General features: G+C 47.2%; 1 protein-coding gene across 7 annotated transcripts in view; it reads left to right on the forward strand.

Moving 5' to 3' along the window:
* The first annotated feature begins 851 nt into the window (after positions 1-851).
* GRAMD1A (GRAM domain containing 1A) overlaps positions 852-24,040 on the forward strand; it is a 264,618-nt gene continuing 241,429 nt past the window's right edge. For all 7 annotated transcript variants that reach the window (XM_068241916.1, XM_068241918.1, XM_068241917.1 and 4 more), the window contains exon 1: positions 852-1,323. In XM_068241916.1, the coding sequence (XP_068098017.1) occupies positions 1,034-1,323 (290 nt within the window). In that variant the 5' untranslated portion in view covers positions 852-1,033. The remainder of the gene's footprint in view (positions 1,324-24,040) is intronic.

A 24,040-nucleotide genomic window follows, 5' to 3' on the forward strand; every position in this document is an offset into this window, starting at 1 on the left:
TGTACAATTAACTACTATTAACTACTATTCAAGTTTGAATTCTATCTCTAAAGCTAATTTTGTCTTCCTTCTAGAGTGGAACGATCCATACATGGCAATCACTGAGATGGTATGATCCACAGAAGAAAACCAAGGGATACCCAAGAAATCCTGAGATTAGGCTAATGTAAAATGAAGGAGACAGCGAGACAAGTCTAGAAGACAGCAGACAATTTTATTAAGGGAATAAGTGCTTTCATGGACAACAATAGAAAATGGGGAAAACTTAGGCGCCATCTAAAATCTTCTGTCCAGCCTCTGGAACTGACCCAATTTTGGCTTCATCCTCTGAGTCCTCGTGCCGTAAGGACATAAATCTACCATTAACCTTCGAATGCTCCTCTTCACATACCCAGGAAGTGCCTCAAACGAAGAGATATTTTGCACTTACACTAATTAAAACAGGTTAATGTAATTGGCTCGGAAAGAACGTGATTGATGGGCAGAACTGAAGCCTGTGTCTACATGGCGGTGGCTTTAGTGAGGTCGTACAGACACTAATCACTGAGGATTTTTTTATTTTCTTTTTTTGTGGGCATTCAACATTCAGGGAATGGACACGTTGAATCGGACGTGAAGCCATCTTTAATTGCTTTAACGGAGACTAAATGATCACAGAAGCTGGAAATACTGTAAAGCGTTGAATTGCATCATTTTATTCCACTGGATTATGACTGTCCTTACGTTCTTCTCTTGATACAAATGTAAAGCCATCTTTTTTTTTTTTTTCTTTTTTTTTTACGGTTTTGTTGATTTCTTTCTTTTCTTTTTTTTAAATTAGATGTGGCTTTTTTTTAAAGGGACCTCTTACCGAGAAGGTACAAATATTTAAGGAGGAAACAAGATCTTTATTACTGAGGCTTTTGCTGAAACCAACGATTGTCATTGGGCCCCAGAGAAGGCAACCTGATGGTTCTAAATCAATGCTACTGAGACATTTTTGTGGCATTGTCTTTGGGGTGACGATGGGTCTTTGACTGGCTTTTTTTTTGTCATGGAGACTTTCAGGCAGTTGAAGCCTCCGGAGTTGTGGTCATGTTCTTCAACACCAAGTGCCAGACGTCGCCGCTTCAAGCTCAAGAAGGGGCAGGGATCCCCGGACTCGGGTGGTAAGAGTGAGACTGAAGCTACGGTAGCGAAGGAGAAATCGCTGAAGCCTCCCGCCATTGAGATCACCCCGTCTAGCGAGGATGAAGCTTGGTCCAGCTGCTCCACTCCAAGTGCTTCTCCAAAGAGACAACGGAACCTCTTCAAGAAATGGCTGACGAGAGACGGCAAAGGGTGGTAAGTGGAATGGTTGCCTATAAACCTCACTGCTGTAAAGTCATTACATTCTTGGCTTCAAAGTCAAATGGCATTGAAGGAAGATTGTCAAAATGTTCGATCCATGTCTTTTTTCACTCGTATAATTCAAATCAAATCAAAGATAGCTTTATTGGCATGACCAAGATTCATTACAGGTATTGCCAAAGCAAGGGGGAAAAGGGGGACATGGGAGGGGGTGGGGTAGGGGGACAGTGGCTAAGCAGTCTGTGGACATTTTTTAGGTTTACAGTTACGTTATGCTCCTCTCAGTCTGTAGCATGCTGTGACATAGTGTGCAGCGATTGTCACTGTGGATTCCTCTTCTCCCAGTAGGATATATGTTTTTCTCTCGTCTTCTAGTGTGAGAAAGTCTGGGAATAGCTCCAACAATTTCTTAAAGTAAGTGTCTCTGGTTGCAGTACATTTGGGGCAGTGCAGCAGGAAGTGGCTTTCATCCTCAATGGTCTTCTGCTCACAGTGTTGGCATAGTCTCTCCTCCCTGGGTTTGTACGTCTGTCTGTGTCTCCCAGACTCTATTTCGAGGTTGTGAGCGCTCAGTCTGTAGACACTCAGGATTTTCCTCTCTTGAGAGTTTTGCAGCTTTTCCAGGTATGGGGCCATTTTATATTCTCTTTGTAGAGACTGGTATATGGCTAGCTTTTGTGACTGTTTTATTTCACTCCTCCATTTTTCCACATAGTCTTCTTTGCTCTTATCTGTGTTGTGTTTTATCTGGACTTTTGTTATGACCTGTGGGCCGGGGGTTGGAGGGAGTATAGAGCTGACCACGACTTTCAGTGCACACAGCTTTTCTTGGTCTTCATTGTACAGCATGGCTTTGTAGTGGGGTGAGTCGGGGCTGCTGCTCTGTAGGTGGGCCCAGAAGGACAACACTCTCTTCTGTATCTCAAGCAGTAATGGGAATCTCCCCAGCTCAGCTCGGCAGGCATTGTTTGAGGTACTCCGATGGACATGGAGAAGGTGTTTGCAGAACTCAAGGTGGAATATTTCTTTTGGGCTGGATTCCCATTTTGATTGGTCTGGGTAGGTGGTGGGGCCCCATACTTCACTTCCATGCAGTAGGATTGGGGTGATGACACTGTCAAATACTTTCAGCCAGACCTTTACTGGTGGTTTGATGTGGTACAGGTATTTCCTGATGGCATAGAACGTTTGGCATGCTTTGGCTTTTAGGGCCTCTATGGCTGACTTAAAGAGAATCCGAGGTGGGATTTAATTATGCTAGTGGGGCACAGAGGCTGGTTGTGCACACTAAGACCAGCCTCCGTTGCCCCATGGTGTGCCTCCAAGACCCCCCTGCGCGCCACTATACCCCCTGCAGTGCTGGCGACACGCAGCGTGTCACCAGCACAATATTTACCTCTGCCTCCGTATTGGTGCTACCCGCCCGCGTCCCTTCCCTCCCGCTGATTAGAGGGAAGTGACGCGGGCGGGTAGCGCCGATACGGAGGAGGCGGGGGAGCGCCGCTAACAGACAGGAAGAGGTAAACATTGTGCTGGCGCCAGCACTGCAGAGGGTATAGCGGCGCGCAGGGGGGTCTTGGAGGCACACCATGGGGCAACAGAGGCTGGTGTTAGTGTGCACAACCAGCCTCTGTGCCCCACTAGCATAATTAAATCCCACTTCGGTTTCTCTTTAAGGCTTCCTGATTGGTTGATTTCCAGACCAAGGTAGGTATATTTATCAGTTCTGCTGATTGCACAGTCATCGAGTATAAAGGATGGGCTCTGGGCTGACCTGTTTTTCCTCTGGAACGCCATGGTTTTGGTTTTCTTTAGATTAATGGGGAGTGCCCATGTTGTGCTAAATTTCTCCAGGATTTCTAGGCTGTCTTGTAGACCTTCTTTAGTTGGTGATAGCAGTAAGAGGTCATCTGCGTACAGTAGGAATTTCACTGTTGTGTCATGCAGGGTGAGTCCTGGGGCTGGTTAAGCCTCTAGGGCTGAGGCTAATTTGTTGATGTATATGTTGAAAAGTGTTGGACTCAGGCTGCAGCCCTGTCTTACCCCCCGACCCTGGAGGAAAAAAGGTGTTCTTTTCCCATTTACTTTCACACTACTTTCACCAGTAGGACAATATGTGTATCTGTTCAGCCAATGAAGTACTAGTAACTTCTACAGATCGGTAAAATGTTACTGTTAGAATCCCTATAAGCAGGGCCGGCCTTTATGCGGAGCGACCTGGGTGTCGCAATATTCTTCTAGAAGAAGCGGCTCCAGGACTGCGTCAGACTCACTTCCTACTCCTTCAATTCTCTCTCTCTGTGTGATGGGCGGTGACTCTGGTTACCTAATACCGGGGGCTCCTCTGGCTACCTATACTGGGGGGGCAGGAGGGGCTGCTTCTGGCTACCTATATTGGTATACATCTGGTTAAGTATTCTAGCAGGCAGAGCCGGGACATGATCCTCCAGCACCCAAGGCTGAGACACCAAAGTGCGCCCCTCCATCCCTCCCACCCCAGCCGTCACACACTGATTGCTATTAGACTGAGAGGCGCCCCAGGGCCCCCAACACCTTAATCTCTAGTTATCTGGCTTGCAGTCACTGCCATGTATCCCCTTTTCTTATTTATTTCTGCTTCACACACAATTAGGAATGATAGCTGAATGAATTGTGCGCCCTCTCCTACACTGCGCCCTGAGGCCGGAGCCTCTCCAGCCTATGCCTCGGCCCGGCCCTGCTAGCAGGCTACATAAGGAGATTGCGGAGGCCGGGCTTGAGAGGTAGGGCGAATGATAGTGTGGTTAACAGTGACATGCACATCTGGGAGGTTCAGGGATGGCCGGGGTGGGAAGATCATAAATTCCGTTTTGTCTAGATTTTGTTTCAGGAAGCTAGCGGACATCCAGGAGGAGATGGCAGATAGGCAGGAGGATACCTTGTCCATGGTAGTGGTGGATATGTCAGGGGTGTGGAGGTAGATCTGGGTGTCATCTGCATACAGATGATAGTTAACCCATGGAGGAGATAACCTTGCCAATAATCAATTTGACCTGCTTATCAGACGGGATGTTGCATGGTGTGTACCAGGCATAAGGGTTAACTCCCTGCACCCTTTGTAGTCACCCCTTCCTGTGCGTGGCCGCGTCAGGATCCGTTACGCTGAGTCTGCGATTGCCCACTCTCTGTAGTACATGTTAGTGATGCAGAGTGGTGAGATGTTGCCCCCTAGTGCAGAACAAGGCATACTGCACACTGCAGCACTAGAAGATTCAATATTCATCATAGGTCAAGACTGCTTCACTGGACTCAGCTGAGCTGAAATCTGCCTGAATTACTACCACTACCTCAAAAAACGTAAGTGCAAGATAGCAAAGGAGGAAGAAGCCGGCTTGTATGCCAGCCGCATGCAAACATTTGCAGAAAATTCACACTTCTTTAGTTCTTTTGGTGTGAGAATTTGCGTTCAATTCTCAGCTTTGCCTGTTCAGTAAACCAGCACCTATTCAATAGGAGACCTTAGGCAAGTATCCCTAACTGCCTATAGAGCGCGTCCTAGTGGCTGCAGCTCTGGCACTTTGTGTCCTCCAGGAGAAAAGTGCAATATAAATGTTCTGTGTCTTGTCTTGTCAAAGTTATAATCAGAATCAGCATAACCCTAGCTAATACATAACATAACCATAGCTAATACATGAAAATAAAATATTTCTTAGCAAAAAGTACCACCCATGGACAGCCTAATCTGTGGTGAATTTTTTTTTATAGATCATTTAGCTGTGATAATTGGCAATAAAGTTATTGGTGAATGAATAAGAGGAGCGTGAAATGTGAAAATTGCTCTTGGAGGTGAAATGGTTAAAGGACAACTGAAGTAAGAAAGATAGGGAGACTGCCATATTTATTTCCTTTTAAGCAATACCAGTTGCCTGGCTGTCCTTCTGATCCTCTGCTACTAATACTTTCCCCATAGACCCTGGACAAGCATGCAGCAGATCAGGCGTTACTGACATTATTGTCAGATCTGACAAGATTAGCTGGATGCTTGTTTCAGGTGTTATTCAGATACTACTGCAGCCACATAGATCAACAAGACAGCCAGGCAACTAGTATTGCTTAAAGGACTTACGAGGCCATAATGGCTAAAAAAAACCAAGTACCTTTAAGATGTTTAAATGCACGGAGGACGCGTCCGCGCCCTCCGTGCAGTTCCGCCGGGTCCCCTTCCTGTGATCGCCCCCCGTGCCGATCGCGACCCCACAGGCCGGGTCGGGCTCTCGTTCCGCTCCCAATATGGCCGCTTCCTCTGGCCGCGGCTGCGCAGTCCGCCTGGCCGCTAGTGCGGCTGCGCAGCTCTACGGCCAACCACTCCGATCCACGCTACAGTGCGAGGTGACGTGACATAATGAGATAGACATGTGTATGTACAGTGCCTAGCACACTAATAACTATGCTGTGTTCCTTTTTTTCTTTCTCTGCCTGAAAGAGTTACATATTATGTATGTAAGTGGCTGACACAGTCCTGACTCAGACAGGAAGTGACTACAGTGTGACCCTCACTGATAAGAAATTCCCCTTTTTACCTCTTTCTTGCTCTCAGAAGCCATTTTCTGTTAGGAAAGTGTTTTATAGTTGGAATTTCTTATCAGTGAGGGCCACACTGTAGTCACTTCCTGCCAGTCAGGACTGAGTCAGCCACTTACATACCTGATATTTAACGCTTTCAGGCAGAGAAAGAAAAAAAGGAATACAGCATATTTATTTGTGTGCTAGGCACTGCACATACACGTTTATCTCATGATGTCACATGTCACTTCGGGTATCCTTTAAAAGGAAATAAATATAGCGGCGTCCATATACATCTCACTTCAGTTTTCCTTTAAAGGGACACTTAAGTCAAACAAAAAAAATGAGTTTTACTCACCTGGGGCTTCCAATAGCCCCCTGCAGCTGTCCGGTGCCCTCGCCATCTCCCTCCGATCCTCCTGGCCCTGCCGGTAGCCACTTCCTGTTTCGGTGACAGGAGCTGACAGGCTGGGGACGCGACTGATTCTTCGAGTTCCTGGCCACAATAGCACCATCTATGCTGCTATAGCATATATCATATACCATATAGCAGCATAGAGGGTGCTAATGTGTCTGGGAACGCGAAGAATCACTCGCGTCCCCAGCCTGTCAGCTCCTGTCACCAAAACAGGAAGTGGCTGCAGGCGGGGCCAGGAGGATCGGAGGGAGACAGCGAGGGCACCGGACAGCTCATTTTTTTTTGTTTGACTTAAGTATCCCTTTAAATGGAGAAGAGCTTTGTAATCTGATGCTGATTCTAATTACTGAGTTTCACCACTAGGTGACACCATAATTCAGTAGTATTATTTTCCACCCGATGAGATTCCAGTCAGGAGAATTAATACTCAGTTTTTATTTATTTTTTATTGTAACCTCTCAGTACCAGCTAGCCTGATGCACCACCAACCTAAAGAGGAACTCCAGCCTAAACGAACATACTGTCATTAAGTTACGTTAGTTATGTTAATTAAAATAGATAGGTAATATAATCTCTTACCCACCCTGTTTTAAAAGAACAGGCAAATGTTTGATTTCATGATGGCAGCCATCTTTTTGGTTGAAAGGAGGTGACAGGGAGCATGAGACGCAGTTCCAACTGTCCTGTGTCCTGAGCACCTCTCCCAGTTGCTAGGCAACGTGAATAACAACATAGGAAATCCTTTTTTTCTTTGATGGGTGGAGCTTAGCTAAAAATGCAGCTAAAAATGATGCTTTGGTAAGAAAAACAAAGTTCTGATGCTGTGAAACTGTTAAAGAAACACCAAGCCTTTTCAGTTCTGCTGAGTAGATTTTTAGTCCGGAGGTTCACTTTAATATTCACCTCCAAGGGTCATGTGGTCTGTGGTCATGTGATCCCACTATATGGCCAGACAGTTGATGAAGGAGATGGCGTATATCGTATGGGTCAGGGGCTAGAGGAACAGCACTCCATAGGTAAGTAATGGCGCTCCACCCAACCCCCGCTCCCCTGGCCGCACACTCCATTATGCACCTCCACATTAATAGCACCTATCATATTATTGTCATGCTAACAAGCAGTGCCAATGAGTGTGTTAGAATTACCATTTATACCCTGCTTAATTGGACTAGCAGTTGTGTATAGGAATTCCATAAAGAACAGTGTGCTAAGAATAGCTCTGTGGAGCCCCCATCTGCAGGTGTCACTCTAGGCATCTGCCTGGTTTGTCTATGGCTAAAAAGACGACCCTGGTGTGGTTGCACCTGAATAGGAAGTAACAAAAAAGTTGGCCTAAGGGCGGGAAAAGTATATGAGCAGCACGAAAACTAGCAAGGCAGCACTACAGTCTGTGTTCAGTCAGATTTCAACAATTGGTCAGGTGTAGGCAGAATGCTACCATCCAGTGAAGGGTGTCCAATTCCAGTCCTCAGGGATCATCTAACTCCAGTCCTCAGGGGCCGTCTAACTCCAGTCCTCAGGGGCCGTCTAACTCCAGTCCTCAGGGGCCGTCTAACTCCAGTCCTCAGGGGCCGTCTAACTCCAGTCCTCAGGGGCCGTAAAACTCCAGTCCTTGGGGGTCGTAAAACTCCAGTCCTTGGGGGTCGTAAAACTCCAGTCCTCAGTGGATGTCCAACTCCAGTCCTCAGTGGATGTCCAACTCCAGTCCTCAGGGGCTGTCCAAATCCAGTCCTCAGGTGTCATCTAACTCCAGTCCTCAGGCGTCATCTAACTCCAGTCCTCAGGGGTCCTCTAGCTCCAGTCCTCAGGGGCTATCTAACTCCAGTCCTCAGGGGGGGTCTAATTCCAGTCCTCAGGGGCTGTCCAAATCCAGTCCTCAGGCGTCATCTAACTCCAGTCCTCAGGCGTCATCTAACTCCAGTCCTCAGGCGTCATCTAACTCCAGTCCTCAGGCGTCATCTAACTCCAGTCCTCAGGCGTCATCTAACTCCAGTCCTCAGGCGTCATCTAACTCCAGTCCTCAGGGACCATCTAACTTCAGTCCTCAGGGACCATCTAACTCCAGTCCTCAGGGACCATCTAACTTCAGTCCTCAGGGACTATCTAACTCCAGTCCTCAGGGACCATCTAACTCCAGTCCTTGGGGCCGTCTAACTCCAGTCTTCAGGGGTCATCTAACTCCAGTCCTCAGGGGCCGTCTGATGCCAGTCCTCAGGGGCCGTCCAACTCCAGTCCTCAGGGACCATCTAACTCCAGTCCTCAGGGGCCGTCTAATGCCAGTCCACAGGGGCCGTCCAACTCCAGTCCTCAGGGACCTTCTAACTCGAGTCCTCAGGGACCATCTAACTCCAGTCCTCAGGGGCCGAGGTCCCCAGGGGCCATCTAACTCCAGTCCTCAGGGGCCGAGGTCCTCAGGGGCCATCTAACTCCAGTCCTCAGGGGCTGAGGTTCTCACACATTTTTGGCACAGCACAAATTAAAGAGGATCTGTGGTAAAAATAACGTAATGAATGGAATTGCTTATTTTATTTTTTTACAACATTTACTTATAAATGATTTAGTCAGTGTTCGCCGATTGTAAAATGTTTCCTCTCCCTGATATACATTCTGACATTTATCACCGGTGGCGACCTCTTTACTGCTGGCAGGGGATCTCTGCAGAATGTTTGTCACGGCTATGTTCACATTATAAATCGCCAGCGCTATCGCAAGCGCTGAGCGATTTATTGAGCTTTTTTAAAAAGAGCGCTTTTCCCTGCGCTTTGCGCTTAGAAAGACATTTTTGTAAGCGCTTCTCTAAGCACTTTTGCTGAGCGATTTGTTTTTTCACTTTCTGACCTCAGTTCGGAAGTGAATTCTTTGACCCAGAAATGAATAAATACAATGGATTTATTCATAAAAGCGCTGGGGAAATCGCTATACAAAGCACTTTTTCAAGCAGTTTGCGATTTCGCTATACTTTCCATTGAGCCAAAGCGCTCAGTAAATGCTACATGTAGCGCGTTTGCGACTTCAAAGACATCAAATCACATGTGAGCACTCTCATAGAAAAACAATGCACAAGCACTTTTAGGTTTAGATTTCTAAAATCACCAGCGCTTTAAAAAAAACACGGAAAAGCTCATAGTGTGAATGAGCCCTTACTGAGAGTTCTAAAGCCAGTAGAAAATATACCTGGTCTCCCAGAATGCTCTGGGAGAATTCTGCATATCTAATCAGCCTCGGCTAAGCATCACTGGGAGAGCGGGGTTACATACAATATACAGCAATACATAGCTATAGGAAGTGTTTCTGATGCTGAAACCTGGACAATTATCGTAAAAGTGGTTATCCTGAATAATTTACTGCATTATACTCCGGGCCGGATTTAAGCCAAGGCCGCATAGGCCATGGCCTAGGGCACCTCAGGATCAAGGGCGGGTGGGCGGCAGGCTATACTAGGAAAGGGGTGCAGGGTCACCGGGCTACCTATTTTAAAGGGAGGGGGGTCATCAGGCTATCTATACAGATGGGGGGATCTGGCTTCCTATCCTAGAAGGAAGGGGGAGGGGTCATCAAAAGGGGGATCATAATCTAAACTGGAGGGGGGGAAGGGTTATCCGGCTACCCATTCTGCCTATACTAGAGGGAAGGGTCAATAGGCTACTACACTGGAGGGAGGGGTAAGGGTCATCTGGCTACATATACTGAGGTAGGGCTGCTGCTGTCAGTGGTCTTGGGCGGTACAGAGTACAGATCCTGATTATACTATGTGTCACGACAGGGCCTCTTTAATTGATGTGAGTGAATCAGGAGACGTTTCTCGCTTTCTCAGTTCATGGCTCTGGCCCTTGAGTTGGACGGCCCTGATGTTGTGAATCGATCACTCCTTGATTAAATCATTTCCGATCGGGTAAAATAAACGTAATCATTTGCTTGTAGGGTTGGATTGCTATTGACCTGTGTGTGGCTGGCTTATCTGGTGTCTGTCTGTGTCTTTAATAATCAGTGTGTGGTTATCGCCCTGTGTGAGATATCGCAGCAGAGCACACATTGGCGGCAGGTGCCCCAGCGCTGTGATTACACTGTTTACACATTAAACAGAAGGCCCAGCTAATCAATGCTCTCCATCTGAACAAGATTGAACTTTTGTCCGGAGTTTGGTGACTGTGAAACGGTCGGCCGCGGCGGTCTCCCGTGGCAGAGACGCTCCAGTTCCTGGTTTCAGCCCCTGTATAACTTGTTTATCTGGATCCTGGCGCCATGCCTGGACCCCGTGCCAACTGTGTGCCAGCTCCGGCTGCCCCTCCTCCACTCTGCCCCGGCTTTGCGTTCTGTACGGATAAGGATGTCGCTGTGAGCAGCTGTAGTGTGATGAGAAGCTGGGGAGGATCTGAGGCCAGAGGACACATATGGCCTCAATTCTGGTAGGGTTATCAAATAAATTACCTCATGTGAGCTAATTTACCTCATGAGGTAATGACATTTAGGGCTGGTTCAGATGGACGTTTGGAGGCGTCGCATTCATTGGCGTCACGGCGGCAATGCGTTCGGGCTTTCAGCAGCGTGCGCGTTGCGTTTGGATGCGGTCACGTTTTTTCTTCCCCTAGGGGGACATTACCCGTCGCGATTAACCGCCCCTGGAAGCTACATGTAGCTTCCAGGGGCTCCTTGAACGCCAGGGAAAATCGGGACCCAAACGCCACGTTCATGCAAACGCGCATGAAAGCTTGGAACAAACGCCGCGTTCATGCAAACGCGCATGAAAGCTTGGTACAAACGCTCCCATTCCCTTGAATGGGAGCGTTTAACGCCAAGCCCCGAACGCTGGCGGTAAACGCTCCGCAAGCGTCCGTCTGAACCAGCCCTTAGCAATTCTGGTAAGTTTTACCTCATGAGGTAAATTATGAGGTAATTCAGAAGGTAATTTGCATCAATTTTACCTAAAATAGCTATTCTCATGGAAATTAGGGGGCATGTTAGCACATAATTTACCGATCGGTTTAAGACCTGCCTGTACCTGAAGGTAAAGTCAATTTGTATGCATATTGCAGTTTTTAGTAATGTTCCTATTGCTGTTTTAGGGCTCATTTCCACTATAGCGAATTCGCATGCGTTTTTCGCATGAAAATTCGCATAGCAATACAAGTGAGTGGGACTGTTTCCACTTGTCAGGATTCCTTTTGCGTTTTTCTGTGCAGAAAAAATTCGCATGGCAGAGCCATCAGAATTCGCATACCGCATACCGCTATGCGAATCGCATACAATGTATTTAATAGGAAATTCGTATGAGGTTTGGGCATGCGAATTTTCATGCGAATTCGCATAGAAACAATGGAAAAGCACACCAGCACTGCCATGGTTAAATTCGTATACATCGTCATCCATGAAAATTCGTATAGACCCACATGCGAAATTCGCATCCGCATGCGAATTTTTACCGCGGCGATTCGCACCGCACAAGTGGAAATGCAGCCTCAGTGGAGTTTCTATTCAGGCCGTGTAATAGAAGGAATAGTAGAAATAAAACTCCAAATATTTACTGGATTTTTTATTAAATAAGGGATGCCTATAAATATACTTTTCATAGATTGCTACATAATCAAATACACCCTCCCGCCCTCCAGAAAAAAAAGCATCTTCCAAAGACTATTCTAACTTATGGAAGACAATGAACACAGACAAACAAACACAGAACACTTATATAGCGCTTTTCTCCTGGTGGACTCAAAGCACCAGAGCTGCAGCCACTAGGACGCGCTCTATAGGCAGTAGCAGTGTTAGGGAGACTTGCCTAAGGTCTCCTACTATATAGGTGCTGGCTTACTGAACAGGCAGAGCCGAGATTCGAACCCTGGTCTCCTGTGTCAGAGGCAGAGCCCTTAACCATTACTCCATTCAGCCACATGAGGCCCAGTGCACATCAAAACCGCTAGCAGATCGTCAAAACGCTAGCGGTTTTGGGAGCAGAGAGACGATATTTGCCGGGTGCACACCAAGCGGATTTTGTATGAGATCCGCCGGCCGCATCCGCAGCAAGAGGCACGTTTGTGGTTTGCTAAAAACCTCAAACCGCCGGTGTGCACCAGCCCATAGAGATACATTAGCCACGCGGATTTTCAAGCGGCACTGGGCCTTAACCATTTCCGCCGCCCGGACGTGAAGCTCACGTCCGGGCGGCAGCTCTGCAGCGCTCCCGCGCTTGGGCGTGCTCCCGCCCGCGATCGCGGGCGCGCCCCCGCGTCCCCGCTGTGTCCCCCGGTAGCCCAGGGATCAGTGAAAGGGAACATGGTTCCCGATCACCGATCCCTTTCCCCCGCAGAAAAACCGAAGCGCTCACCTGTGAGGCTCCGGCTCTTCTGCCCGGCCAGATTTCCGCATCCCCCTTGTACTTCCGCTTAGAGAGAAGTACAAGGAGGGAAACCAAAAACGAAGGTGGCCATCTTGTGGCCAAATAGTAAAACTACATCTAAACATTTTTTACATTACAAAATACACATTTTACAACATTAAAAATTAACTGTTTTTGTCCCACACCAAAATATTACCCAAATAAAATTTTTAATGGTAAAAAAAAAAAAATTACAATTAAAAAAAAAAAAAAAAAAAAAAGACATAAATAGTTACCTAAGGGTCTGAACTTTTAAAAAATGCATTTGAAGGGGGTATACTACAAACATTTTTAAAATTATAAGCTTGTAAATAGTGATGGACGCAAAACGGAAACAATGCACCTTTATTTCCAAATAAAATATTGGCGCCATACATTGTGATATGGACAAAATTTAAATGGTATAATAACCGAGACATACGGGCAAATAAAATACATAGGTTTTAATTATGGTAGCGTGGATTATTTTAAAGCTATAATGGCCGAAAACTGAGAAATAATGATTTTTTTCCATTTTTTTCTTATTAATCCTGTTAAAATGCATTTACGGTAAAGTGGCTCTTAGCAAAAGGTACCACCCACAGAAAGCTTAATTAGTGGCGGAAAAAACAAGATGTAGATCAATACATTGTGATAAGTAGTGATAAAGTTATTAGCGAATGAATGGGAGGTGAAAATTGCTCCGATGCATAAGGTGAAAAATCCCCGCGGGCTGAAATGGTTAAAGACTACTTATTTTTATTTAATGCGTGCTTACCGCTGAAATACCTCATGTTTTACCTCATGTTCGCAGGGCCGGTTTAAGCAACAATGGGGCCCCAGGGCAAAATAAACCTGGGGGGCCCCCCCAACAGATACCCCGGAGCAAAAATTGGCATTAAGGGACCTTTTTTGCAGCTGGTATAGTCAGGGTTTGAAGCCCCAATCGGTCGGAGCTCCACATTCTGGCTATCCCAGCCTGCATGGAGGACAAGGGGTTAAAAAGTTTCAGGAGGGCGGACTCCACATAATTAAAAAAAAAAAAAAATTCCCACACTCTAAACATAAAAAAAAAAATTGGGAAAATAGGAAAAAATGCCAGGGATCTTCATACAGCCATATTGCGGCTGTATAGCGATCCCTGGCCAAAGCGCTGCGGCTGCATATGGGCCCCCTGGAAACCCCGTCAGGAAATGTATTGCTCTTTCTTTTGATACATGTAAAATTACACTACCGTTAGGTTTGCTACTAAAAGTGACATTTACCGCATTTAAAAGTATACTTTTTTCCTTCGAAACGTTAAAATCGATTTTCTCAAAAACTATAAGGTCTTTTTTAAAAAGTGTTTTTTCCTCTTATTCCCCAATTATCTCCTTAACATATCCTGCAAATTTAGGGTTTCTAGCATTTAAGGCGGATTTGCTATTAACCATTAAAGTCGGCAGGTTTTTAAATGTGTATTTTTTTTCCTTTGAAACTTTAAAATCGATTTTCTCAGGAACTATAAGATCGATTTGAAATTTTTTTTTCCTCTTGTAGCCACTAGGGGCCCCTACAAGCTCTGGGGCCCTGGGGCAGCTGCCTCCTTTGCCTCTATGGTAGCGCCGGCCCTGCATGTTCGGAAATGGAGTACAATCTTTCAGAATTGTTAAAAAAAAAGGAGTAAAATACCTCATGAGGTATTCTACCTACAAAAACATATTTACCTCACATAGCTACCAGAATTGAGGTCAATAATGTCAGAAAAAGACAAAAGGAATGGATAAAAAAGCCTCTTTGGTCGCTGCTGGTCCCATCCTCAACCCCTGTGCAACATAATTTAAATATTACGTGGGTGGCTGGGTGCATTTGGGTTAATCACTTGAGATGGCCCGAACAGTTCGCCAGCGAGCAGTATTCTGCGAACATCGGCTTTTCGCATTCACGGCAAACAGCGAACATTTGGCGTGTTTGATTCGCCCCTATACATTATCATTGAGCTAAACCTTGACCCCTTACCTCACAGTCAGCAGACACATGGCAGCCAATCAGCTATCACCCACTCCAGGGCGCCCCTATCAAAAAGCAATTGTGGTGGCCATATTGGATTTATTCTTTGCTGGCTGCTGACTGTTAAGGGGCCCATACAGTGGTCGATTTCAGCCATCGATCGATTCTATAGAATTGATCGATCAATTGGAAATCGATTCTATCAAATCTATCATTTAATCGATTTGCGGCTGATTTCGATTGATTTGATCTATCTGACAGGATCTAGGTCGATCTGCTGCTTGCAGCACATCGATGGCCTATAGAGTTGGATTGGATCTAATGGTGTATGGCCACCTTTAGTGAGAGCAGGGTCAGACTTGCTGCAGATAGGTGGGGAAAGCATTAGCTAGGCCTGTGTTCTTGTTCCTTACTTGCTATGAAAGCACCCCCAACAGCCCTTTTGAGGGCAGCACATCGGTCTCCTGTGTTTGTTTGTGTGTGACATTCCACAGCCCACTGACACCCAGAGCTGTGCACACTGCTGCTGTTGCCTCATTAATTTGCAGGCACAGAACCATTCCAGTGCATTATTATTATTTTACTGTATTCTGTTTGGCCTGGTGCACACCAAAAACCGCTAGCAGATCCGCAAAATGCTAGCAGATTTTGAAACGCTTTTTCTTCTTTTTCTGCAGCGTTTCAGCTAGCATTTTGCGGTTTTGTGAAGCGTTTTTGGTGTAGTAGATTTCATGTATTGTTACAGTAAAGCTGTTACTGAACAGCTACTGTAACTAAAAACGCCTGGCAAACTGCTCTGAAGTGCCGTTTTTCAGAGCAGTTTGCGTTTTTCCTATACTTTACAATGAGGCAGAAACGTCTCCGCAATCCAAAATCTGCAGCAGCCCGGGAGTACGAGTTTCTGCAAAACGCCTCCCGCTCTGGTGTGCACCACCCCATTGAAATACATTACCCTAGCGGATCCGCACCCGCAAGCGGATCGCAAACCGCAGCCGAACCGCTCTGGTGTGCACTAGGCCTGTGAGGCCCAGTGCACACCAAAAACCTCTAGTAGATCCTCAAAACGCTAGAGGTGTATGCAGCAGATTTCAGAGCCATTCTAGGCATGTTTAGAGACGTTTTCTAAACATGCCTAGAGTTTTTGGGAGCGTTTTTGTGTAGCAGATTACAAATATTGTTACAGTAAAAGCTGTTACTGAACAGCTTCTGTAACAAAAACACCTGGAAAACTGCTCTGATCTGCCGTTTTCGTTTTTCCTATACTTTACATTGAGGCAGAAACGCTTCTGCAAACAGCAAACGCGCAGCAGGAGCCACGATTGCGGTTTGCTAAAAACCTCAAACCGCTGGTGTGCACCATCCCATTAAAATACATTAGCCAAGTGTTTTCACTGGCGGAAGCGGTTGGCGGATCGCTCCTAAAACCGCTCAGTGTGCACTGGGCCTGTGACACAGTCCACTGACACCCAGAGCTGAGCGTAATGTGATTTCTGCCCTTTAGGGATTAAAACCCGACTTTGCATTAAACCTCGTAATTTTTGGTGGGACTTTTGGCACCCCCCCTTCCCGGCATACCCCAGTCCAGCTGTTAGACCCCTTGAAAAAAAATTTCCATCACTTTTGTGGCCAGAAACAATCTTTGTAGGTTTTAAAATTCACCCGCCCATTGAAGTCTATGGCGGTTCGCCAGATTCGCCTGTCGCGAACATTTGTGGTAGTTCGCGCTCGCCGTTCGTGAAGGAAAATTCTATGTTTGCAACATCTCTATCACTAGGAACCCCATTAGCGCATCTAGTCCAGTACGATGTCACCTTATGTGGATCAATGCGCCAGACAAAGTCAGACACTTTGATTCCCCTCCAGTCCCATGCTGGCGTCGGGTAATTACAGTGGCACGTATGCAAGGGGTGGAGCCACAGGCACAAGCTGGCACCAGCCCCGCCCCCCACACCCTGATGCCGGATCCTTGCCGGTACACCACTCTCCCCCTCACTCTCATGATCACCCACATCACCTCAGCACACCGGAGAGAGGGGGGCGGGAGCTTAATCCAGAAATTGCAATTGGAAAGGGTTAAAAACTTTGAAAAAGTTTTGCAACTGATGACAAAGTACTTCAAAGTTCTATCTCAAGTCCCATGAGAGTGGGCGGGGCTCTCCTGCTGCTCCCGCGGCTCTTCAGATGGACGGTTCTCAGCGTTATTTGCACACGCCGCGGGCCAATCCTTTTATTTGAGTATAAATAAACACGGCCCGGCCTCCCCCTCCACTTGTGCCCTTTTCTTCAATACAGGAAGTTGGCAAAGCGCCCCCCCCCTCCTCCTCTGCCCTCTCCAACTGGCATTGTGTGCTGACAAGAGCGGGATTAGCCAAGCAAACACTGCAGAGACACAGCGCATGGTATATCCTTGAGAAATGGCCTGCGTAGAACGCTGTCGTGTCTTCCTGTCATCACTCACCGCGGAGGGCAGAAAACTGACACTACAAGTATATCCTCTGCATAGGTCATGCTGCAATGCTCCACTTACCTGAGTGACACATCTATACACAGCTTACATACGCTGCTCAGCTCCCTGCAGCCCATTCAGTAACCCCTGCGGTGATATTGTTTCCCAGGAATAGCGGTCACATGGCTGGAGCTGGGAGATAAACAGAGACCGGGCCAGAATTGGGAAACACCAATGCTAAATTTGGGTTGCGCAGGAGAAGGAATTCAGGGGGAGGGTGACTGGGAGCGTTGCTGAGGGCCCCTCAGATTTCAGAGACGATGATTAATTAACCAGAACTTTGATTACTTAATCTGATAAGCCCGCAGCAAATTTCACAATAGATCCCATTGAGGGTAGGAACACAGTAGGCAGAAACGCTAGCGTTGCGGAAAATGTACATAATGAAAGTCAATGGTGACGCAGAGGTATTGCATTTTGTATGCATTTTTTTATGGGTTTTATGGGTATTAAAGCATACCCGAGGTGACATGTAACATGATGAGATAGACATGTGTATGTACAGTGCCTAGCACATAAATAAGTAGGCTGTGTTCCTTTTTTTTCTTTCTCTGTCTGAAAGAGTTAAATATCAGGTATGTAAGTGGCTGACTCAGTCCTGACTCAGACAGGAAGTGACTGCAGTGTGACCCCCACTGATAAGAATATAAAACACTTTCCTAGCAGATTGGCTTCTGAGAGCAAGAAAGAGGTAAAAACGGGAATTCTTTAACACTCCTGGCGGTCTATTAAAAACCGCCATGGGGCAGCGCAGCAGTTTTTTTTTTTTAAATCATGTAGCGAGCCTAGGGCTCGCTACATGATAGCCGCTGTGCAGCGGCATCCCCCCACCCTCTTCGATCGCCTCCGGCGATCAAGCCTGTCCGGAAATCCCGTTCTGAACGGGATTTCCATTAGGGCTTCCCCGTCGCCATGGCGACGGGCGGGATGACGTCACCGACGTCGTGACGTCAAAGGGAGTCCCAATCCACCCCTCAGCGCGGCCTGGCACTGATTGGCCAGGCAGCGCATGGGGTCTTGGGGGGGGGGGGCGGCGCGGTGGGTAGCGGCGGCGATCGGTGTGCACACGCAGCTAGCAGGGCCTGAGAAATCCTCCTGCGCGGCTTACCCCGAACGTTACCGCCAGGAAGGTTAAAGGGGAACTGAAGTAAGAGGTATACGGAGGCTGCCATATTTATTTCCTTTTAATCAATCCCAGTTGCCTGGCAGCCCTGCTGGTCTATTTCTCTGCAGTAGTATCTGAATAACACCAGAAACAAGCATGCAGCTAGTCAGGTCAGATCTGACTTTAAAGGAGTCATCAGGGGATCTTTAAGAAAATGAGTGCTACTTACCGGGGGCTTCCTCCAGCCCCAAGCTCCCAGGACCTCCCTCGCCGCAGCTCTGCCTTCAGCCGTTCGCTGCAGCTCCTTCCCGGTCCCCGGCGATGACGTCAGAGCGACCTCCAGGTCGCTCTGTACTGCGCCTGCGCAAGCGGCGCTGTCAATCACCGCCATGTGGGCCGGAGCGGACTTCGCAGGCGCAGTACAGAGCGACCTGGAGGTCGCTCTGACGTCATCGCCGGGGACCGGGAAGGAGCTGCAGCGAACGGCTGAAGGCAGAGCTGCGGCGAGGGAGGTCCTGGGAGCTTGGGGCTGGAGGAAGCCCCCGGTAAGTAGCACTCATTTTCTTAAATATTCCCTGATGACTCCTTTAAAGTCTGAAACCCCTGATCTGCTGCATGCTTGTTCAGGGGCTATGGCTAATAGTATTAGAGGCAGAGGATCAGCAGGGCTGCCAGGCAACTGGTATTGCTTAAAAGAAACCTCTCTTCAGTTCCCCTTTAAAAAAAAAAATGATGATGCATTTCCGCTTCCTGTTGACTTCCTAGTGATTTGCATAACACGCATTAAAAAAAACCATGCAAAATGCATACAAAATGCATATGCGATTTATATATGCGAACTGCAAACACATTAAAACGTACGCAAAGCGCAAAAAAAAAAAATGCATGTGCGGAACGCACTTAGGGCCCTTTTGCACTAGCTGCGTTTTTACAGCATGCGTTTGCTGATTCTTCAGTACAGACTGTTTAAAATAAGAATCTTGAGTGGCCTTTTCAACTGCTGAGTTCCGACTTTTCAAAAAACGCAAACGCATGTCTGTGCGATTATGATGCGTTTTGCATATCAATGTAAAGTATAGCACCACATGAAAAACGCATAGAAATGCATTTGCGTTTTGCGCTTTCAGTTTTCACTTTATTTAACCACTAGTATCTATTTTCAAAATCAAGACAACACTTGCCGATCAGAAAAACGCAGACAGAAACGCAAACGCATAAAAAAAGAGCAAAAACCGCACATCAAAATAGGTCAAAATTTGCATTTTGCAGTGGAACGCAAAACGCATATGCAGCAAAGTGCTACCTGAGGCCGGGAACACACCTGGCAGTGCGTGAAAGGTCGAATTTCTTTCATGTGCGTTTTTAGTGCGTTTTCATTGCGTTTTGCGTTTTTTCCCTCGCACATGAGCTTTTCTTGCATTTTGCGTTTTTGATATGCGTTTTATGAAAATCATTAGGAAGGTGATAGGAAGCGGAAATACAACTTGTTTTTTTTTTTTTTTTTTTTAAACGCATATAAAAACGTATGCGAAACGCACTAAAACATAATACTTCTGCTTCACCATTGACTTTCATTCGTTTTTGATGCGTTTTTGGAAAATATGCAGCAAAACCAGCGTTTTTCAAAACGCACATTGCAAGACGCAAGTATTTGCGTTCTTCCATGCGGCCCATTGACTTGCACTATGTGCGTTTCCGCTGCTTTTTCCGCAACGCTAGCGTTTCTGCTTAGTGTGTTCCCAGCCAAAATGCTACTTTTCCCGCGCTGCCTAGTGTGTTCCTACCATCAATGATGAACCAACATTTAGGATAGTTTGAAGGTTATGCTCATCACTTACGATGAATACACCAGCCCAACAAGCGTTGTAAAGAGGCACCACCGTCACCTATAGTAGAATGCATTGTTGCATTATTCACGATACACAATTTTCGGGCTTGTTCACGCTGCAGGCGTTTTTGTTATTTTTTAAGAGCGGGCAATTTTTCAAAATCGCCCTGAAAGCGCTTACACAATGATTCTCTATGAGATACCGTAGTTCACATATGATCGGCTCGTTTGCGCTCCGCTTTGTAAAGCCGCGCTTGAGCCATTTTTGAAGTGATTCCATCTCAATGGAAGGTGTAAGAAAAATGCAAAATGCTCACAAAACCACTTTGTGCAGCGATTGATAAGGCATGCTATTTGTCTTAGTGAACCAAGCCCTAGACTGTATAGAAGTGATTATGACATGCATAGCTCCATTGAAGAGCTAATGCTGTGGTTGAAGGAGGTCACTTAGGGGGCCCCTCTGGTCCAAGGGCCCTTGTGCAGTCACTACCTCTGCATTCCCTATTGCTACGCCACTGATGCCAGACATTGCTATATGTCCCTGAAAGCCAGGCACACCTCCTGAACCTACCGTGTGCCTAGAGCCCATTCTTTCTGCAGAGCCAACTGGCAGCCAGCTGTGTCACACCTACTGGTCCTCATCAGTGTAACGATACAATCCCGTGGGGTTATCAATGGTTTCTGATCTTGCCCAATAATGGCTGAAAACCCGCTAGCCAATTTGATCATATTGATGGGGTCGCTTCAAAAAACGATTCCATTCGTCTGATTGAATTGGTTAGCAGGTTTTACGGCGTTACTCGGCACGACCGATCATTTCTGATTAAACAACATGATGATCGATTGTCTGCAGGATTGTACCTTAAAGATGCCCATACACTGGCAGATGGGCAGCAAATTTGCCCATCAGATAGATGTCTCTGATTGAATCTGATCATTTTTATTTTTCACTTAGGTATTCCTGTAAAAAGTAGATTTAAATATAAAATAAAACTGTGGGATATCTAAAAAAACAAAGTCATTTTTAGGAGAAGGAGGATAGATACAATTGATTATCTCATCCGTTTATTTATACCTGTTTATTCCTTTAATGACGAGAGACAGGATCTGGCAGCAATGTACTAACTGTTCAGCTGTAATCCCTATTTTTAAAATGATCAGCGTTTGCTGCGATCTTGGCCAGCAGCCAGCGCGTCGATTGGAAAGCCCAGATTAGGACAAAATCCCGGGAATGTGACTGGCTGGACCCCCTGGCCTCTGACCCGCGTCATATCAGCATTACGTATTAGGCAGAACAGTGCAGACCTGTGTGTGGCGTGATTGTTGCGGAGGGGATTGTGGGTAATCGCCACTTGTTGTTCCCATCATGGCCTGTGTGACCTAAATCCTGCATGCTGGTTCTCTGACACAGCGAACCGCACTGAACTCTCTGAGAAACTGCTTGTAGTGTCTAGCGCTGGGTGCTTTCACAGTTATGTGCCCCCCAAGGGCAGGGGCGTAACAATAGACCCTGCAAGGGATGCAGCCGCAGGGGGGCCCACAAGCCACAGGAGGCCCCATCCTGAGAGACTGACAACTAAGGGCAAGGAGAGAAAAAAACTTTCTACTCTCTGTACAATTGTTCTAATGACTGCATCTGCTCAGCCACTGATAAGGAATCATACAAAGTTTTGCAGACAAAGCTTTGTAGACATTCCCTATTCAGTGTTCAGCAGGGTCTTTTGTACATGCTGCTTTTTGGCGTGTTGGCTGAAGGGGCCCCCATCGAAAGTTTTGCAGGGGGGCCCAGTGATTTCTAGTTACACCCCTGCCCAAGGGGCTCAAAACAGACCGATGAACCTATGGAAAGTGATGCCAAACACTTTTTTTTGCTCTGTAGCAGGAATGCTTTTAGCATTGGCTAAACAAGCCGCAGCCAGTTGTCCGTCAGAACCGTCCCTATGTGTATGTACAGTGCCAAGAACACTAATAACTAGGCTGTGCTCCTTTTTTTCTTTCTCTGCCTGAAATAGTTAAAAATCAGGTATGCAAGTGACAGTTTCTGTCCGGGTCAGGACCAGGACGGATTATAGCATAACCCTCACTGATAAGGAAATACAGCCATTAAACACTTTCCTGGCAGAAAATGGCTTTCAAGAGACTCTGTAACCAAAAAAAAAGTGCCTCTGGTTAATTACCTTGGGAGGGAGAAGCCTCTGGATCCTATCGAAACTTCCCCATCCCCCTCCGTCCCATGGTGGTCTCGCTGGGCCCCTCCGAAGGCACAGCCGACAATTGGTCAGGTTGTTTCGCAGGCGCAGTAGCGCCTGCAATATTTACCTTCCCCGGCTCCAGTGCAGATGCAGTAGCGGCTCCCTGATGGGCTAAGGCAGACATAGTCCATCCCAGTCGGCAGGGGCGCCGCAAGGCACCAAGCAGACCATGCGGCCGCTTGGGGCCTCAAGGTCTTAGGGGCCTCGGCGGCTCCGTGACGTCGGCGTGGGCTGGCAGAGCAGAGCAGGGCTACAGGAAGATGGCCGCCGCCGTAGCCCTGCATTCAATCAGCGCGGGAGATTGGAGGAGGGAGGGAGCTCCGTGGGAACTGCGCGCCTGAGGAGCCGGCCGGGAGACGGGGAGAGAAGACTTCTGCCAGTGCCAGGTGAGTAAATTCTTTTCTTTTTGCAGCCCTAATTGCGTTTGATTTCTGCTGAACTGTGCCCTAATTGCGTTTGATATCTGCTGAAAATGTGCCGTAATTGCGTTTGATTTCTGCTAGGGAGATATTCTCTTCTTCCTGTGCAGACAGGTGAAGCCCTAAGGACAGCTCATATCATCGAGGGAAAAGCCAGCAGCAATGGTTTCTGGGAAGTGTGGGCTACATCTTATCAGATAAGGGATCTGTGAGTCTGCGGTTTCACTCGTTCTCGTATCTCATTCGTTTTCTCACACGATCTTATTGTTAGATTATCAATGCAATAACTTTTCTCACACATCAGCCAAAAAAGTGATGAAAATAAGCTGACAAAAGTTAAAAGCAACACCAAACTTAAAGAGGACCTCCAGAGTGAAATTGAAAATCCGGCAGCCTGCAAGTAAAGGAAAGTTATATTAACCCGAGCAGCCTTGTCTCACAATGCTGTCCCGAAGTCCCTGCATCGCCCGACTTCCGGCACCTGGCCCCGCCTCCTCTCTCTCCGCAGAGAAAGAGGCCAAGCTATTTACTAAAGTAGTAGCATATGTAATGCTGCGCGGGGCGCATGAGGGTAATTCTGGGCTCCGGCGACCCTGAATTACATCTCCCTCCAAGTTGCAGCATCTCGGAGGGGGAATGGTATTTAGCACCGGAGTTTTGTGGCAGCAGGGAGAGACGTCATTCGGCTCAACCTGCGCCCAGCTCACCGTCATTGCATATGCCTGCTGGGAGCATCATTTCCTCCCAGTAAGCACAGCAAGGCCCAGCAGCCAATGACAACAGATCCCACGCAGGCGGATATTAAGAGGGGTGGGCAGTGGGTCAGGTGTGTCCACTCTCCAGGCCAGCAGGCCGTTTCCTGATCATTTTCAGCATGAAATTTCTTGGGTATTGGCCTTATAACGCCGATTTCGCTGCCTCGCCGCGCCGCATCTGCTGCCTTGCTGCGCCCTGTATTTCCCCCTAATGCAAATGTATGACATCACACATGTACCCACGTATGCACCATTAACCACGTAGGGCGCATGTATGTACACGGTGGACAGAGTGCAGAGCTGGCGGCGGACACCGGCAGGTGAAGTATACTGCACAGGGCAGATTTTACACTGGGGGGGGGGGGGGGGCAGCTCTGAGGGTTCCGCTGCGTTTGTGGCTCCAATATCTCACACTCTTACTGCCGTACACCTGATCGAGCATATCAGCCCTACACCTTGCAGCATGTCCAATGGATACATACAACCAATTTCGGCCTGAAATTGGTTGTATCGTTGATCAGGCATGCTCTGCCTCTTAGCAACACCGA

Source organism: Hyperolius riggenbachi, chromosome 6 (assembly GCF_040937935.1).
Source record: "Hyperolius riggenbachi isolate aHypRig1 chromosome 6, aHypRig1.pri, whole genome shotgun sequence".
Taxonomy (NCBI): domain Eukaryota; kingdom Metazoa; phylum Chordata; class Amphibia; order Anura; family Hyperoliidae; genus Hyperolius; species Hyperolius riggenbachi.